We start from the raw sequence: 18,807 nt of genomic DNA, 5'->3' as shown, positions 1-18,807 counted from the left end.
CTTCCTCCCTCCGCTCCTCCCTCCATCAGCCTGTGCTCGCTTCCTCCCTCCACTCCCAGCATGAGAAGCACCCAAATCTGTCCCAGGCAAGTCCCTCCACCTGTGCTTTCTGTTCGCCAAGCCCTGCTCAAGTGTTTTATGGGCATTTACACATTTGATCCACCCAGTAGCACTAAGAAATGGGTACAATTCTCATGCCCTTTTTTTGGCAGGGAAACTAAGGGACGGGAGGACAAAGCAAATGAGTGGAGGCGCTGGGATTTAAACCCAGGAGGTCTGCTCTTAGGTCTGGTCTTGACGACTACACACCCCTGGGGGCACCCTGCCTGGACTCAAGTCCTGGCACATGGGCAGCACCCCATGTTAGCTGTGCAACGTTGGGCAAGCTACTTACCGTTTCTGTGTCAGGGCCGTTCATCTGTAAAATGAGGATAATAAGAGCACCTACTGCATAGGCTGTTGTGTGGACCAGGTGGGGTAGCAAATGCAAAGCGCTGAGAACGGTGCCCCGCACACAGCAGGCACTTAAATGACAGCTATCATTAATCCGACTTTCCAGTGCCCTATGCTGCCTCTCCTGCTGTCTCCTCCCCTCCTGGAGCCTGTCATTCATTCATACCGATCCCCCTCCTGGTATATTCAACCTCTCCTTCTAGTTCTTTCCCTATAAACATGCTTATGTCTCCCTCAACTTGGATCAGAGAGACTCCCGCCCCCCCGCCCCCTCGCTGCCAGGTTCACTCCTTCCCTTCGGAGCCAAGACCCTGGGACAAGCTGGGCCTTTTGCTGTCCGCTTAGTACACTGCATCCTAGCCTCTGTCCCCTCCACTCTCTACACACCTCTCTGGCCAGGGTCTCCAGGCACCTCCCTGCTGCTAAATTCAACGGACACCTTTTGGGCCTTATCTTCCTCCGTCTCAGCCCAGCGCCTGACGCTACTGACGACCCCATCCGGCGGCATCTGCTTTGGCAGGCAGGATGCCACTTGCTGTGATTGTCCTCCCTTCTCTGCTGCTGCCCTTCTCCTCCCGGGCTCCTCCTCTCCAGCCCTGGAAGGTGAGTGCTCCCAGCATTCCATCCTCTTCTCATTTTCTGCCCACTTTCCCTCAGGGACCTCACCTAAACTCACACCTCTGACTACCACCCACAAGGCAGACAGCACCTCTCAGTTCCTGCCCAGACCTGTCTGCACAGCCCGGGCCTGCAGGTCCACCCTGAGCTGGCCCGTGGCACCTCAGACCAGCGCCCCAAACTGACCAGACCTCTTCCCCTACCCCTGCGCCCCGTGCTGCATTCCCTGGGCACCTGAGCTGAGGATGAGCCTGCCTCCTTCCTTCCTCTGCCTCACCCTCAGGCACCTGCCAGCTCTCCTCCTTACAGCTCTCGGATGCCCCCACCCACTCCCCGCCAGCCATCACAGGCCCTCCTGAACTGGCTTCATCACCTCTTGCCTGGATCACTGCAGCCGCCTCCTAGCTGGTTTCCCATGCTTGCTTCTCCTGCCGGATCATCTAGTCCTCGCGCTGCGGCCAGAAAGACATTTCCAAAAGGCACATCGGACGGTGTCCCTCTGCTCACACATCCTTCAGTGGCCCTGCGTGATTAATGCCAAGACCCTCAGCTTCGCTCACGAGGTCCTGCTTGCTGGCCCTGCCTCACCTCTCCCCACATTCCAGACCAACCAAGCTAAGTCTTCGTCCTTCTCTGGCAGAAACTTACTCTCCTGCCCCCTAGCCCCTTTCTCCCCTCTCTCTCCTTCCCTCACAGGCCCCACTTTCTGGAAGGGGTCTTCCCCAGTGATCCAGATCTGTGCTCCTGGGGCCCCGTGGTCACAGCACCTAGCCATCCCCTCCCCCTCCCAGCACTGAGCGTGTGTATGTGTGTGTGTTGGGGGGCGGGTGTCAGTGATGGGCGGGGCCTGAGCCAAGCACGAACAAGGGTAGGAACAAGTAACCAACGTGCACTGGGAGCCGACCAGACTGGGTTGTGCTGACACTGACACGAACTATCTGTTTTAATTCTTCCAACAACCTGGTGAGGGGTGTTCCCATCGACAGGGAGGGCACTGAGGCCCTGAGACATCAAGCAACTTGCCCAAAGCTAACAGCAGAGCCAGGAGTGGAACCCAGATGTCAACGGATCAATGGTTGTGGGGTGAACCCAAGTCTTCAGTGAAGCATGGACCTTTGATAAGTGTAGAAGGAGAAGCAGGGGGCGAGAGGAGGACGAAGGCGAGGGGAGCAAGACGGTAGAGCGGAAGCGGCAGCCTGGCTGTGTGCCCTCCCATGGCCTGGGCTCCAGGCCCCTCTGGCAACCTCTGCCGTCCGGAGGGAACAGGAACCCTGCTGCAGTCACTTCGCCTCCGTGGGGAGGAGAGAGATCCCTGGGAAGAAACCACTGGCAGGTGCGACAGGAGATGAAGGGATAAGGAGGCCGCAGGCTCTGACTCAGCTGGTTCCCAGGGAAAAGGGCTTGACCTGGCCCATGCGGGATTAAGAAAAGGAGGCACAGGCTCTCGGAGGCCCTCCCCACCCTGGCCCCTGCCCCCGCCACCTGCTGACCCCTTCTGCCCCTATTGGGGAAGGGTGGGTTGAGGACGGTAGGAGCGGGTTAAGGCATCCTACCTCCCCCTGCCCCAGTTGTGGTACTCAGTCACCGAGGAGACATGAAGGCCCTTCTGGGGCAGGAAGCAGCCTGGAGCCTGAGAAGGCACCTCAGGGCAGATGGATTGGTCAGTATTTTAAGCCCAGGTGAGATGGAGGACCTCACAGCAGCTCCTCCTCTGGCCCCCCTGCTCCCTGGGAAGCTCAGCCGCCGTTCTCTCCCCCTCCCCTAAAATGATCCTAATTCCAGAAGCCTCCCTCTCCAAGTCCCTGGGTCCCCCTGCCCCACTGGAGTGGGCCTGTGGGCAACTTCCCGAGTCAAGAATCAGTTGCCTACAGCTCCAGGCAAACGGGGGTGGGGGTGGGGATTTGTAGGAGGTGGTCACGTGACCGTCTGGGCGGAGACCCAGGGGCTCAGAGTTAATTCCTCAGTGTTCACATGGCCCAGCATTCCAGAGCTGCCTGTCCCCGGGTGCTGGCCGCCAGCGTTGCCCCCGGCACCCTCAGCAACCCAAACCTGTTCTCAGAGGCAGCTGGACCTCCTCGAGCTGTGGTTTCTGAACCACTGCCCATGGCTCTGGATTTCACATGCTGGCTCCTCCTTGCAACAAAACCCAGGCCTCCCTGGAAGGGTTTGCACTGGTGGAGAGTGAAGTGTTGGGGCGTGGGCCTGGGGAGCGTGTGAACGATCTTCCCCTGTGAGAGAGGGAGTGAGGCCAAGCTGGTGGGGGGGAAGTTACTCACTGCTCTGTGACTTGGTTGCCTTGTCTGTAAAATGGGAGTAATGACAGTACCTACTATGGGTATTTTCCTGTCAAAGGAGAATAATGGCAACGAGCAGCCTCCAAACCTTGCCATAATAAAGGAACAACAGTATATGACCATGCCTAGCCCAGAGGGTCCAGAGGTTACGTTCAATAACATTTCTCCCTCGCTCTTTTCTTTTAGCCACAGTTTCCCAGTCTGTCACCTAAGAGACCTGAGGAAGCAGTTCTGCCAGCTTCACCAAGCTGCTGTGGGGGATGGGAAAGGGAGAAGAATGTGGCAGTAGGGGAAAGCGCTGGACACTGCAGGGAATACCTGGTGTCCATGGCCACTGCCCCATCCCCATCCCTTCCAGAGAACACCCCCCAGCCACAATGGGGCTGGCTTAGGAAGCCCAACGCTAGCACCACAGCGACGTAGGTAGGTATAAGTGCACCGGCGTGGGCCAAGGGCACACACACACACCCCTTGTCCAGGAGCCAAAGAAAAGTAATAGCTAATCCCTGGCTGTGGAGGTAGAGGACACCCCAGACCCAGACTGGGGCTCTGACCAAGTCTAGTTCCTTGCCCTGGACCTTCCTTCCTGTCTGGCTTATTCTAAGATCTACGCCCAGGAGATATATATTATAAATCTAAGCTTCTTTGTGCATCTAATGCTGGTGAAAATATACACAAAATAACTACCAGCAGTGCTTCCCTCAGCGGAGGGGAACTGAAGACCTGGAAGGAAGGAGACTGACTGACTTTTCACCGAGTATCTTTTCATGCTGTTTGATTTTCTTTTTTGCCATGTATATGTAATACCTTTTTAAAAATTAAGATACTCTACCCCTGGGATGGAGAAATAGTGGAAGGCTTTGCTTGCCATGCTGAGGAATTTGGACTTTATCCTGTAGGCAACAGAGAGCCAAGGGAGGTTTCTAAGCAAGGAGATGACATGTTCAGATGTGTAAAAGAATTGCCTGCTACAGAGCCCTGGCCTGGAATGCGTGGAGACTGGAGCCCACGAGAGACCAGTTGGGAGGTTGCGACACTGCTCTCGAGTCTAGCCTGAAGTGCGGACCCACCAATCATGGGTCCACAATGTGGTACCCACAGGAGGTAAGCTTTTGTGGCTCATTCTTAAGTTTAGGGGTAGGAGGCAGCTTGAGGGAGACTCCAGAACAGTCTTGCTCCAGAATCCCTGATTGGAAATATGGCTTGGACAGCGCCATGGTGTGTTCCGAGCACACCAAGCCTAGAAAATGCCCTCTCCCAGGGGCTTCCCAACAGCGCCCCCCCCCCACCCCCCGGGGACAGCCTCACTCACTGGCACTGGCCAGCCTCACATGGAGACTCTGGGAGATGGGGAGGGCTGAGGGACAGGCTCAAGCTCTGAGCCTGGGTTTCCTGGGCCCTGTGGGTCAGAAATTAGAGGCCCCCTGCGTGGAGCAATATAGGAGTCCTGGCTCTAGGCTGCCCTGGGCTTGAATGGAATACCAACGATGGCTTTGGGCATTTAACCTCTCTGAGCACAGTTGGCACATCTGTAGAACGAGGGTCATCACACCTTCCTCGTAGGCTGGCCTGAAGTGTGCATCCACCCGGCACCTCACACAGCACCGGGCATGCCACTTGTCTCCTAGATGGCCAGGCAGAGGTGGGTGACAGGGAGAGAAGAGAGAAGCCCCAAGTTCAAGGGAAGGTGGCAGGAGTCCTGGTCTCCCTAACTCTGACCTCTGTGTCCAAATGGTTACTTATCTGACGGTCTTTAAACCTTCAGAAGTTTCCAATCATCAAAGGGGGAGGGGTGTGAGGGCCCACAGCTCAAAGGTTAAGAAAGGACTCCACTAATTAAGGCCCACCTGATATTTACAGTCAGAAACCTAGACACTGCTCTCCACATCCCCTTCCCCCAAAGGTATGGCTGCAAAAGAGACCAAGGGACAAGTGCTTGTTCACTGTCCTCCAAGAGCTACTAAAAACACTGAGCCCCACCCCACCAGGTACTCACTCTCCTTTTGCCCACTTCGTCAGCACCTGCTCTCATATAAAACTCTAGGTAAGTTCAATGTCCTTAATTTTTTTAAATGTGCATTAGAGTTGTTCTTAACAGGAATCTAGCCTGGGCTCTGCCCCTGTGTGACTTTAGGCAAGTTCCTTCACCTCTCTGTGCCATGGGGCCCTCATTTTTACTAGGTGGATGAACTAGACCTAGGTTCTAACCTCAAGTTCCATGGATGGATTTTAGATATGCATGAACCCCTTTAAAAATTGGGTAACGCTGGTTGCATCCCTGAAGGGAGGTAGGTGGCTGAGGGGCCACTTGTAGAAAGGAAACCTTACGGTTGTACTGTATTCCCCTTGCATCTTTTGAATTTTGAACCAAAGGAATATATTACCTCTTCAATATAAGTACATAAAATTAAAAAGGAAAGAAAATGTATGCAAGTCCATGTGTGTGGGGGGCACCTGTACTTTCTGAGGAAGTATCCATCATTTTCACCAAATTTTTCTAAGGTCAGAGGACCCCAGAAAGGTTTAAAAAGCATTTCACCAGATGCCCTTAAGGGTCATTCCCTGTCCCAATTTCCTGGATTTGACAAAGTATGAGAAAACAAAAGTGAATTTCAGTCCTCGTTACATCAATAGCCTGGGCTGGATGAATGTGAGAATGAACCGTCAAAGCACATTTAAAAACGTGTTCACGCCCATGTGAGCAGAGCGAGTTCAGATGTGAATGCTAGACTTGACATGGTGAGCTGTCCTCACTGGTGGATCTCCCATTTTGCAACCTTCAGAGATCAAGGTCAAAAAATGTTGACTGTTGAATTGTCCTCTTTGCCCCACCCCTGTGCCCACTCAGAGAAGCATCAGGCTTAGGTTAGCTGCACAAACGATGCCTATAAATAAAAGCAATATGGATTTTTCAATGTTGGCCACTTTGGCTCGGAGTGGGAAGAGAATGAGAAGGAGGAAATAGAGGTGGGGAGATCCAGGGTGAACTGCAGATGAAGGAAGACTAGCTCATCAGAGATCTCCATCTGAATCTCTGAAACCCACAAGAATCTTCCTGTCCTGGAGAGGAAATTGCTTCCTGGGTGTGCAATGTGGGAAGTGTCAGGGTGGGGGAAATCTAGCTGAGGGATCAAAGCAAGACTGGTTAAGGCAACCGAACTAGCAGCGGAATGGGTCAGCGCAAAGAGAAAGGTCACACAGTTCCAAAAACAAAGAAGGGGGAGCCGCCATTTAACAACGGCTCCTGGTACTGGTAAACTTTAATTAACTGCACCATTATAATTCACTTCCACTCAGCCCGTGCTCTCCCTCTTACCCCCTCCCTCCTTCCTTTCCCCCAGGTCTCATCAAGGCAGGTTTCCTTAGTGAAACCTAACTGGCCGCCTGTGCTGGATGCTTCATCATTACAGCTCTGCCTCTCCTGCACCCAGCAACAAGAGGGAGCAAACTACAGTTCTCAGCTCTTCATGACAGGCCCCTTTCCTACCTATGTGCACTAAATCGAGGATCCCATAATCCTAAAAGTTCCTGAAAGTAATACAAGAGCGATGAAGAGGCAGCGGAAGGCCAGCAGGAGCGGATGCGCACGCAGAGGCAGGTGACGGGGCCAACTCCCACTTGGCTCCACCGGACGGTACTCAGCGGGTTCGCACCTGGACCGGTCATCCACACGTCCAAGTCGGCGTGTGCAGCTCAATGCTGTGGCTGCACCCGCCATGCCTTCATTCACTGGTGGTTAAGTTACACCCGTGACGCTCTATCCCTGTATTCTCAGCCTGCTGAGCTTCACCCATTTTATGGGTGTGTGCGGTGGGCGTGGGGGTTGGGAGCACCTCAGAGGATCTTCCAGGCGAAACATGCTTGGTTTTTATTAATGAGCTGATGAGAAAAGCCAACCCGGACCTTGAAGTGAAATGTGTGATTGGTGGCCAGGCGAGAATAGGTTTTAGGATTAACTCTTCCTACAGTCTGCTGTGCATTGTCACCCCCAAGTTAATTACCCCTGAGGATGAAAATAGGTTCCATGACTCATAAGCACCAATACAACACTTGGCAGCAGATGAAAATGCAAGGACACATTTGCAGGAAGCTGACACGCACATCTATTTATATGTGGGGAGATTCTTGATGAGGTGAGACAGGTACCTCCCGGGTACCAGGATTAAGAGGCTGCAGCAGATACGCCAACTGCCATTTATTCACACCTCCAAACACACACACACACACACACACACGCACACGCACACGCACACAAACACAGAGTCATGGTTTCCACTACTTCAGTGATGGTGGCGGCAAAGCAGGAACAGAAACTGAAAGCATGTTGTTAACAGCAAGTCTGAACACCAACCCAACCTCCACCTCGGTGTTCTGGGCTAACCAGTGACTTGTTTTTCCCCAAACTCACCTGCTCCCTTATTCGCTATTCCTCTGGCCTTGTGCGGACAGTCCTGGCCCAGTTTGCCTCCACCAGGAATGGGGTGTGGCCAGGAATGGATTTCTGATAGGATCTGGGGTTGTGTTTTGCTTCCTCCCTCCCCATTTCCTACTCCCCTTCCATTTGCCTCCCAGGAAAGTACAAGGTTCAAACCAGGTTTGTTTGCCTTCCCTCAGAGCTCTGGGAGGGCTCCAGAGCCCTAAAGGACATTCCAGTCCCATCCCCATCCCTCTGTACCTCACAAATGCCACCAAAAAGTCAACTAGATGAATAATCGCATTTCTTCACCAGTGGGGACGGGTTCTATTTGGTGTCATAAGCGATTGTTCCCCCACGGTTTGGGACTCTCTCTTCCCCACTCTCCACAACCAGCTAAGTGTCCTGCCTTTTGAAATGATTATCAAAAAGGAAGGGAAAGAAAGAAACGTCATGAATGAGGTGAAACTTCTCCTCTGATGCATGAACTGGAAGCTGCTGGGAACTCAGTCCTGAGAACATGGATTTGTTTCCCACTTCCCACACCCCTCCTGCCTCCACTGCTGGCTCCCAGCTCTGTGACATGTTTGCTTTAAATGTGCAATAACAGTGATTTTTGCCACATCTAGCAGGCAAAGCACCCCGGTTTTGTTCTGTTTCCCCCACCCCACTTGCATTAAGTCACAGCTGCACTGGGTATCAGCATATACTCAGGGCCACAGGGAAAGGCACCAAAAAAGCATTTCTGACGATGCTATTTGCAGCTGGGGTGCGCGTCAGGGGAAAAGAGAGATGCTGAAGAGTAAACAGAAATCGCTTAGTCAGCAACTGTCCTGCCCCAGAGAGGTGAGTGTAAATAGTCTGGTACTGAAGGGGAGGGGCAGTCAGCCAGCACAGGGCCTTCTACAGATGCCACCTCTGAGGGCTTTCAAAGGCACCAGCATTTGTGTTCTGTGGTGGAAGTAGGGAGGGTGTCCCCCATGTTGGATCTGTGTGGTCTTAGCCCTAGAAAAACACACTTGCTGACTCGGGGCAGAATTAATATCAATTGAATTTATTACAAGTTACTAAGCTCCAAGGCACATTACAGTGTTCTGTTAACTACAGAAATGTATAAAGGACAAACAGAGCAGATTCTCCATGTCTAGCATTTCGCTCTACTGTTCAAAAGCATCCGTGCATCAATAAAGCAAAAACAAAACAACACGTGAAGATCCAACACATTCAGGTCAGTAGAAACAAACCAAAACATTTTCCCTCACAAACTTGCAACAAAAAACACCCACCCCCCCCAACACCCCCCTTACCATTTTGCAAAGGAAACAAAAACAAAACAAAATAAAGTGAAGACTTCAACACTTGGGGCTGTTCAGAAATGAAGCTCTCACCATCTTATAGCATCATTTTTTTTTTTAGGCAGCAACACTGGCCTTGGCAAAAAAAAAGTCATTTTCTTTTGTGTTTTTCTTCCTTTCAGTGAGTGCATAACAATTACAAAAATACACACCAGCAGCAGTCGTTGCTAAAGGCTATTAATTCTGTACCTAGGCAAACACTCTGCCACCAATAAATGCTAACGAATATGATGCAAATGACCGAACCAATATTATACTGCTTAACACAAACCAGCTTATCCTTCAAATGAAGAAGTTACATACCTTTGTTTCAAAATATAGAAACATACGACGAAAATAATGTCTATACATAAGACTAACTTTTTGCAGTTTGTTATATTCACAATTCTACATCTTGGGAGTGAGGGAAGAGAGGGTCGATGTGGGTGGGGGAGGGGCCCTCTGGACGGGAGAGGAGCTGGTCTGGGGCTAAGGAAGTGGCTGTCTTGTGGTTCAAGGGTCTCTCTCCTTTTTCACTTTAACATCCCCAGCTAAGATCGTCGCGATTTCGCCCTGCATGAAGGCCCAAGGTACATTCGACCCAACCAGGGGGCATTTCTCTCCGCTGGGGCAGTACACCTCGCCGGTCGCCCCCTGGGCCTTGATACTCTCTCTAGAGCAAGGGAAGCAGAATTTGTGGCTGGGAACAGAGGGGCACTGAACGAAATGCGTGTCCTCCAAACGTTCGTGGCAAATGGTACAGCAGAGGGGCCCGCTGTTGGCCATAGGGGAATCCGGAATGTTTTGGGGGTGCACTTGGTCCATGCCCGGGTGGGTGCTAGGCGGCGGGGGCGCCACCTGTAAATTCAGGTCCCCGTTCCGTGATGCCAAGCGGCGCTGCCCGGGTACGGAGGCCGGCGACACTGGGCTACTGCTGTTGCGCCGTGCGGACGCAGTGGTGGAGTGCACAGAACTGCCATCCTTAGGCGAGTGCGCCGTGCCCAGTGTGTCTGCCACCGACATGAGGGCGGCCATGGGCGACGGGCCGTTCTGAGGGGCTGACTCGGGCGGGGTGGTCCGGTTGGAATGGGGTCCCAGGGGTGGGGGCGGCGGAGGCGGACCCCCTGCCGCATGCCCCGGCGCCGCAAAGCCCCCGGCCGACATGGTGAGCTTTAGTGCCTCGCTCTGGTTCGCCATCCACTGCTGCCTCTGCTGCTCCTCGCCCAGCTTCAGCGCGCCCTCGGCGGAGTCCGGGGGCTCGGGGGACGCCTTCCTCTTGCGCAGGCTGGCAGCTGCGCCCCGGCCCGAGGGGGCGGCGGGCGGCAGGGCCCCGGTCCCCGGGGGCGCGCTAGGGGCGCGGCTTAGACTCACCAGAGCCGTGGGCAGCATGGGGCAGCTGGCGTCCAGGTAGGGCTGGGGCAGCATGTCGGCGCCGGGCACGCCCTCCTTGAAAAAGCGCACGGCCTCGGGCAGCAGGTCTCCAAGTAGGCGCCAGTCCCCGGAGCCGTGTTTCTTCTCATACTCCAGATACTTGAAGCCGGAGGAGAGACCCCGACCGAAGTCCTTCATACAGTCCTGGTACATCTGCTTGGCCACACCAGATGCGCTGGAATACACGTTGCCCGAGCCCGTGGGGTACTCAATAAACAGCTTCAACTCGTAGTCCATACCAGGCTTGGAGACGGCGTCGAAGGCGAAGACACGGCCCAGCAGCGAGTGGTCCTTCTTAAAACGCACCTCGTAAGGCGTGCAGCCGGCCAGCGTGAGCAGCGTGTCGCGGACCATCTTGGGCTTGTTGGCCCACTCCTCCGCGCGGTTGCGTAGGCTCTCACTCAGCTCAGCCAGGGCCTCGGCGTTACGCTGCTTCTCCTTCAGCTCGCGCTCCTGGTCAGTGCTCGACACGGAGCCGGGCCTTTTGCCACCAGCACCCCCGCCCACCTCGGCCACCGACGACGAGGTCGAAGATGACGCGGAGGACGACGCGGCCGATACGCCTGGGCCGCCCCCGAGACAAGCTGGGCCCCCGGGGGCCCCGGGGGGCGCGGGCGTCGGGGGCCCACGGCTGCCCAGACCATGAGGCGGCGGTGGGGGCAGCACGGGGGCGCTGGCCGGGCCGTTAAGCAGCGTCTGCGGCAGCAGGTTAGGGGGCACGGTAAGCTGGGGGCCTCCGCCACCCCCCGGGTTGGGCAGCCCTGTCACTAGTCCACCATGCGTCCCGCGCCGAGACGCCACCGACGCCGCCGCTGAAGACGAGTTGGGGCTCTGGCGGTTCAGCTCCGGGGGTCCCTCCTCCGGTGTGGGCTTGGGGAAGCCGTTGGGGCCCCCCAGACCGTTGGGCAGCCGCGCGGAGTGGCTGCTGCTTCCCAGGCTCACCGGCGGTGGAGGATATTCGAAGCGACTGCGCTGTTCCACCGCGGCGGCGGCGGCGGCGGCGGCAGCAGCGGCTGCGCTCAGACCATAGCGCTCCAGGCCGGACGGGGCCGCCAGCACCGCAGGCTTGGTGGAACCATCGACGTGGTTGAGCTGTTGTTGCTGCTGTTGCTGCTGCTGTGCGGCGGCCGCCGCTGCCGCCGCCGCCGCCGCCGCCTCCTTAGCCGACAGGGCCACCGTCTTGACCCCGACGGGCGGCGGCGGCCCGGGGGAGCGGCCGTCCTGGAAGCAGCCGTGCGCCCGCTTCAGCTGACGTGCGGTCTCGATCACAAACTCGATGCGATCCGCGCCCTCGTAGTTGACGCAACCGCGGCATACGGGTTCCGAGAAGTCCCAGATCATGGCCCAGGGCATGCGGGGCAGGTCGCACAGGTAGCAAGATTGTCTCCGGGACGAGGACACCTGCGCCGCCGACATGATGCCGGCCCTCGGTAAGGTAGGCCCCCGCCCCGGCTGTCTCCGCGGCGCTTTCTCCTCCCGGAGGGCTGGCCGGCTGGGGAGGGAGTACGGCTGCGGGGGAAGGAGGGGGGGCGAGAAAGTTCTGCCCCAGGGGCTAGAGGAAGCGCGAGTCTCCACCGCCCGCGCAGCGCCTCGCTGCGGGGGCTCCACCGCCCGGGCAGCGGACGAGTTCAGCCCGCTCCTCGCCCCCACCTCCTACTGCGGCTGTTTCGTCGGGAGGGGAGCTCAGGCGCCTTCTTCCTGGTGTCGCAGACCCGGGCTGGAAGCTCCGGGCCCGGGGGGAGGGGGCGAGGGTGCCGGGTGCTGGCCGCCGTTGGTTCTTGGCCCCCTCCCCGGAGTGGCTGGTGCCTGGAAGCTCGAAAGGGGTTGTCTCTTCCTCTCCCCTGGGGGGGACCCCCTACGACCTGCGTCCTCTCCCCGCCAGGCTCTCTGGGACGAAGGGTAGAGGGTTCAGTGCCACCCGGTGCCCGAGTCCAATCTTGCTGAAGTCGCTGCTTCCCCGGAGGACCGGGAGAGGGGTTGGCAGCCGAGAGAGGAGCTTCTCCCCTCTCAGCGTCGGCCGTTCCGCTGGCGTTAGCTGGGTTTGCACGGCCGGAGGGAGCCGCCGCGGCCACTGCTTCCAGGACGCACGAGAGCAGAGGAGAGGAGCGCACGCACGCAGGCTCCCGCCGCCCCCAGGCCTGGCGGGCGCCCGGGCCCCCGCGGCTGGCGGCGCTCACGTTGGCTGTAGGGCGCTCGCGCGGCGCCTCGACCCGGGTCGCATCCCTTCCCGCTCGCACTCGCCCGGAATGTGGGGTTGTGATTGTTACTCTACGTTCCGGAGGCGCGGCTCGGCGCTCCCGCTCGCGCTGCGGCTCGCGCTGTCCCGGGCTCGGCCGCGCGGGATGCCGCCCAGGCGGAGCGCTGACGTCACCGCCATGCTCTGCACCAGTTCTCCCCCCTCCCCTTTACACTTCCTCTGTGGAGCCCACTTGTTGCTCGGGAAAAGCGCATGCGCGGCAGGGCGCCCAGATTCCTCCCAGTCGGCCCCTCCTCCGCGCCTCCGCCCTCCCCTCCCCCTTCGCTGTGTGTGTACAACAGCTGAGGCCCAGCGAGCTAATGCTGGAAGACCAGGGTTGGGGGTGGAAATTAAACAGACTATGACCTTTCCTTTCTCCGCCCGGCTTTCCCAAGTTAAAACGCGTTTGAAAACCACAGGCGTCGTTTCCGATCCCGCTCCCCACCCCACTCCGAGCAGTGAATTTAAATGTCCTGTTTCAAGATTTTCGCTGTGAATTTCTTAAGGGTATTACCCATTACATCTGCAATCAAACCTCCCCCCCCCCCCCGGTATGAACGTCACATTCATTGCTACCACTGATGCCGAAGCACCTGCAAAATTAGCTGTTTTCCAGTCTTTCAGAAACTGCCTTTTCGCTTTGTTTTTGTGCCCTGGTCTCGGAACCTGAGCTTCAGCGACGGAGCTAAATGAATTCAGGGTGAGATACCCCTCCCCCAAGCCGTACTCTAAAAATTTTGGCTGAATGTCTAAAGAAGCTATGAGCACCCGGAGGCCTTTAAGGAAAACAGTCTACTGGCTGCGCACAGCTGCATTTGGGGGCAGGGAGGGGGAGGTGCTGGAGAGACCAAACAGGTGAGTGGTTTCTTCGGGATTGATAAAAGAAAGTGGGGGCAGCATTTAATAATGTTGATATATCTTTGTAAAGCACAGCCACAGTTTTCAAAGTTCTTTCTTGTGTGCTGTGATTTCATCCCATAGTGCCCCAGATGGCTGAGCAAGGCCCTGCTTTCTTTTCCGTTACAAGATCACCTCTCGTCATTAGTGTTTATTGCAGAACAGATATGTTGGTCAAAGGGCTAGTTGGGGCATTTCAACTGATTCTTCCAAATATTGGGCCTACTTTTTTTTTTTTTTTTTTCCATGAAGATTGAGCTAATCCTGGGCGAGGCTGGAGAGGGGTGGCAGTATAATGGAATTTCAGGTTCTGAAGCCTGGCACACTAGGTTGGAATTTCCTCTCTGTCACTTACTGGCTTTGTGACCTCGAGCTAGTTACTTACCCTAACATGACCTCTGTTTTCCACCTGTAAAATGGGATCAGAGCTCCCAACTTATTAGGACTGTTTGAGATTCCATTTTGTTTCTCGTTGTAACCGGAGGCAACTCACTGAGACTTGCTGTGGGCCAGGCACTGCTAGGTGGTTTACTTGCATCATCATTAAACTCAGTATTATCTGCAAGGTAGATTCTATTATTAACTCTGATTTACAAGCTCAGAAAACAAGGAGGTTAAATAACTTGCCCAGGGTCACACAGCCATTAGAGACAGAACTGGGATCTGAATCTAGTAAGTCTGCTTTGAATGGTGCCTTGACAAGCTTAAGTTCTCAGAGGTGGTTTGGGGTGCTCAAATTTTCCATCAGCGCCCCCCCATTTGTTACAATACATACAATCTCACGTAAAGTGCTATACAATTACATCTTCATAACCAACCCCGATGCTCCCCTTCCAAACAGATTGTGCCATTAGATTTTTCCATATACAGAAGTTGTGGATCTGCCACTGCCACAGACTGTAGCATAAATGCGCCGTACAGTGTGTAGAACACAGTGTCAGGTTCACAGGAAGCCATCGGTAAGGGTTGGTTATTATGAGTGTTGATATTAATGTTGATACTATTGCTGGTTAACGTGTGGAAGTACTTTGCAAGTTGCATAGAATGTAAGGATCCCTACTCATCACTACTATTACTACTAACTGTAATAAAGTTCAGTTGAAGCAACAAGAAGTGTTTGTTTTATTTATTTAGTTGCACCGGTTCTATATTTGCAGCATGCGGGCTACATAGTTGTGGCATGCAAACTCCCAGTTGCAGCATGCATGTGGGATCTAGGTCCCAGACCGGGGATCGAACCCAGGCCCCCTGCATTAGGAGTGTGGAGTCTTCTCCACTGCACCACCAGGGAGGTAAGTCCCAAGAAGTATTTATTTTTATTTTGACACTTGACCTTCAGAACCTGTTTTCCGCATCCAGCCCTCCCCAGCACCCCTATTTCCCACTCATTCTGGGGCCCTAGGTGCAAAAGAAGGTGAGTTTTTAAGGATAGGGAGAAAGGGGGAAGGAAGAGCCCTAGGGAGCCCCTCTTTCATCTCAAAGCAGCCAGATTTCAGTTTTTGCAAAACAGTGAGCTCACTGTGCACTCCCCAACAATAATAAACTTTATCTGGCCGGCTGGCTCCCGGCAGTGATTCCTCTGTAAAGAGCTGCTGGGAGCATTGCCTCACCCTCCCAGACGTCAACCCTCCCCACACCACAGCTACCCTGGAGTGAGTCAAAACATAGGGCTAGGAAATGGAGTGACATTCCCACCAGCCTGGGGCTTGAGGCTGCTCAGCTCTGGCTTGGCTGGTTAATGTTCCTTTATATTAATATTTATTCAGTCTGTCCCTTTATTAAACCAGAAATACTGAAGAAAGCAACTTAGCCCCAACCCTCTAGCCAGGCTGCTAGAGAAAGCAAGTCGGATTCTGTGTCATAGTGTTATATTTGGTATGCACACACATATGTCTCCATCTCCTTGTCTGTCTCTTGTCTTTGCTGTTACTAAAGGAGATATATATATATATATACACACACACACACACATACATGCTGGGTGTCTTCAGACACACAGTTAGAAATAAACATGCATTTAAACAAACTTCCATTACAGTCTCATAATGCTTTAATTTAAAAGGCATAGCTCTCTGGATATCCTTCCCCCTCAAAGAATCACCATCACTTGTGGTGATAAATTTCTTCTTAACTGCTTGTCTGAGATGGCTCCGTTTGGGGACGTGTCAGGGATTATGAGAGGCAAGAACACCAATATTTAGGAGATAAATTTCCCTTGGTGAATTCCATGTGACAATACTGCGTCCACAAAGGGAAGTAACTGAGCAAGGTGGGGGGGGGGGGGCTTCAACCTAAGACACCAGGTGGAGAGACCCACAGATGGGACTGAACGCTGGCGGTGGGGTCTGGGGACTGGCAGAGTCAGGGATCAATCTGGCGCAGGGGGAATGCCTGCAATCTTCCCGAAGTTCCTTCCAACAGTTGCTCTCTCCACCCCCCACTCAGCTTGCCATCTGAGCTGGCATTCTCGGAGGACCCAGCTTTAAACTGGAGCAAAAGGTCAGCTCTCCACTTGGCCTTTCCGGAGGCCACAGCCCAGCGTTAGGGGTGAGAAGGTTGCAGCGGGCTCACGCACCTCGAAGCTCCCTGCAGTCTCCCTCCTGTCCTCCTCCCTCCCCGCCCCCGCCGGTTTGTGGCAGAGATGGGGGGGGGGGGGGAACTGCCCTGGCATCCTGCAGCCAGCTGGCTCGGCCTTCGAGGAGGCCAGGCTTGAACCTCGCGTCACCCCACTGCAACGTGTGGGCCAAGCTCTCAGGCAGGAGAAAGGCCTTTTTTGGTAACGCTCAAGCCCGCAGTAAGCAGGACCCGGTTCTTCGGCCCGCTAGAGACGCCTCGAAGTAGATGAAAACAAACGTGTGGGCTGGGCCCTCCTCTGGCCTCTGCCAGGGCCCCCATCCCCACGCCAGGAACCCCCCGGGCGCTGTGGGCGTGGAGGAATCAAGTCAGCACTGTGATTTACACATTTACTCCCAGGCCGCTTCCGTGGCGGAAGTATTTGCCTTTTCCTAAAGGATTAATTCTGGTATTAAAAAAAAAAAAGGATTAATTTAGGCCAGGGCATACGGTTACGCAAGAGCCACTAGACCGTGAAATCCCAGGAACAACGTGATTCGCTAAGAACCCCCGGGGAGGGGAGGCTGCGCCGCCCGCCAGGACCTGCCCAGCCTGGGGCGCGCGGGCAGCCGGGCGCTCCGTGCAAAATTGGGTGGAAGGGAAAGGAGGACGTAGCGGTTGGTGCTGGCACAGCGGCCGCTGCGAGCGATCAGATCTCCGACTGCTTTCTTCCTGAAGGGGCGGGGAGCAGGGAAGAGAAGAAAGGCGGGGGGAGTCGCGTCTGGTTCCTGCTTTCGCCGCTTCCTCTCCTAGCCAGCGTGCCAGGGCACGGGGGAGCCCAGCGCTGTCCTCAGCAAAAGCCGGTGTGTTTTTTCAAGTTCAAAAGTAAAGGAACCCTGGAATGAGTCTCCCAGGGACCAGGCCTAGCGGGAAAAAAGGGGAAGCGCCAGACAGGGGTGCTATTCACCGACCCGTTTGGGTTGAAACAAACACCCACACCCCAAGAAGTGGGGTAGTCGGGAAGGACTTGGAGGGCGAGAGTAGGCGGAGAGGCTGGCGGGTGGCCGTCAAGGCCACAGGTGCTCACACCCTCAGACCCTCTCGCCCCACCCCGCGTGCGTCTGGGCCTCAGCAGAGAGCCAGAGTACCAGCGGGTTCCTACCGGCCCCGCACCAGAGCTGGGGATTTCCACCGCCCGGCTTCGGAGACCCGTCGCCGCCGGCGCTTTCCTGCTGGGGCCGCCAGAAGGCGGGGCCTCGGAGCGGGAAGCCCTCCCTGCTGCTTCACTGTCCCTCGGTCAAGTCAGGTACAGGCGGGTAGCCATCACTGCTGTCCCTGGTTGGGGCGGATGGGCCAGAATCGCCAAGTATTTTGACTTGCCTTTCTTAGCTGGGCGGTTCAACTCGAAACCCAGGAGACAGGGAGGAAAAGAGGGCGCTTAGCATTGAGTACGTATTTACATTATGTTGTTCAGCTTGGACTTGGCGGACCCTAAATAGCTGTGTGACCTTGAGCAAATCACTTGGACTTCTGTTTCTTAATCTGTAAAATGGGAATAATTGCACTGCCTCATTGGTCTGTGTGGGAGATAAATATTATAATGTACTCAATAAAATGGAAAAGATTAGGAACAATATAATGACCAACATTTGTCTAGAGCTCCGAAGGGCATTCCCAGACATTATCTCACCAATCTGCACACCAGCCCTGTGAGGTAGGTGTTACTTTCATCACCCTCCTGTATAGGTGAGGAAAGCAGGTCCAGAGCTAGTCCGGAATTGTTGGAAACCAAGTTCTCTGGCTCTAAACTCAGCGTTCCTTCTTCTGTTCCACGGTGCTAGCCTTTTGGGGGGTGGGAGTGGAGGTGGGGGGTGTCCTAGCTGTCTGTAAGGAACTACAAGAAAGTAAAACTCCCACAGGAGTGGCAAGTGAAGAATGCCACTACTGTCCTAGTAGATGTGAGATTATGCATAAATTAGCACCAGTTTGGGGGGAGTTAAAATCAGTCACCATTCAGCTTTGAGCAAAATTGTGTAGCTATGATTCCCTGGCATCCCCTGAGACCTTCCTGGGTTTTCTATACCCTGGCCTTAGGCGGAGGTGATGGAGGAAAATCTGAAGCTCTAGAACATAGCAAAGCATCTAGGAACTCACTGAGTTACCCTTACTGAGGATAGCTACGTTTTGGAGGACCCCAGGCTGCATGATGAAAGGGAAGGAAGGAAGTGGAGAAGGTGCACTTTATGGTGGAAGTAGCCTCTTTCCAAAACCACAGATCACATCACACAAGTAACAAACTCTGGTTCTCAACGAATTCAGGTCCTACTGACGATGCACTCACACAATAAGTACCGTCCTGCGCTTGGGCTGGGGGCCACTTGACTACGGCAGACTACCCCTCAAAGCACTTCTAGCCCAGGAGAGGCATATACCCTGACAGGCAAGCCTGGCCTAGGTATCACTGGAGCCAGAAATCAAGGGAATAAGATAGACCTCAACCCTGAGCCATCTAGAGGACCACCATCTAGATAACCTGAACTTCCCTCTCTGGCCAGCCCCAGAGGATCCACGCCTGAT

General features: G+C 54.9%; 1 protein-coding gene across 1 annotated transcript; it reads right to left on the bottom strand.

Annotated features, from left to right (window-relative positions):
* Positions 1-8,817: 8,817 nt before the first annotated feature.
* On the bottom strand, positions 8,818-13,221 carry IRF2BPL (interferon regulatory factor 2 binding protein like). The gene has a single exon (XM_060004143.2). The coding sequence runs from the start codon at positions 11,958-11,960 to the stop codon at positions 9,627-9,629; it is 2,334 nt and encodes a 777-aa protein (XP_059860126.1). The 5' UTR covers positions 11,961-13,221; the 3' UTR covers positions 8,818-9,626.
* Between the last annotated feature and the right edge of the window lie 5,586 nt (positions 13,222-18,807).

The sequence above is a fragment of the Delphinus delphis genome, chromosome 2 (genome assembly GCF_949987515.2).
Source record: "Delphinus delphis chromosome 2, mDelDel1.2, whole genome shotgun sequence".
NCBI classification, from domain to species: Eukaryota; Metazoa; Chordata; class Mammalia; order Artiodactyla; family Delphinidae; genus Delphinus; species Delphinus delphis.
Note: the sequence above shows the minus strand (reverse complement) of the source record. Positions and strands in the feature narration are given on the sequence as shown.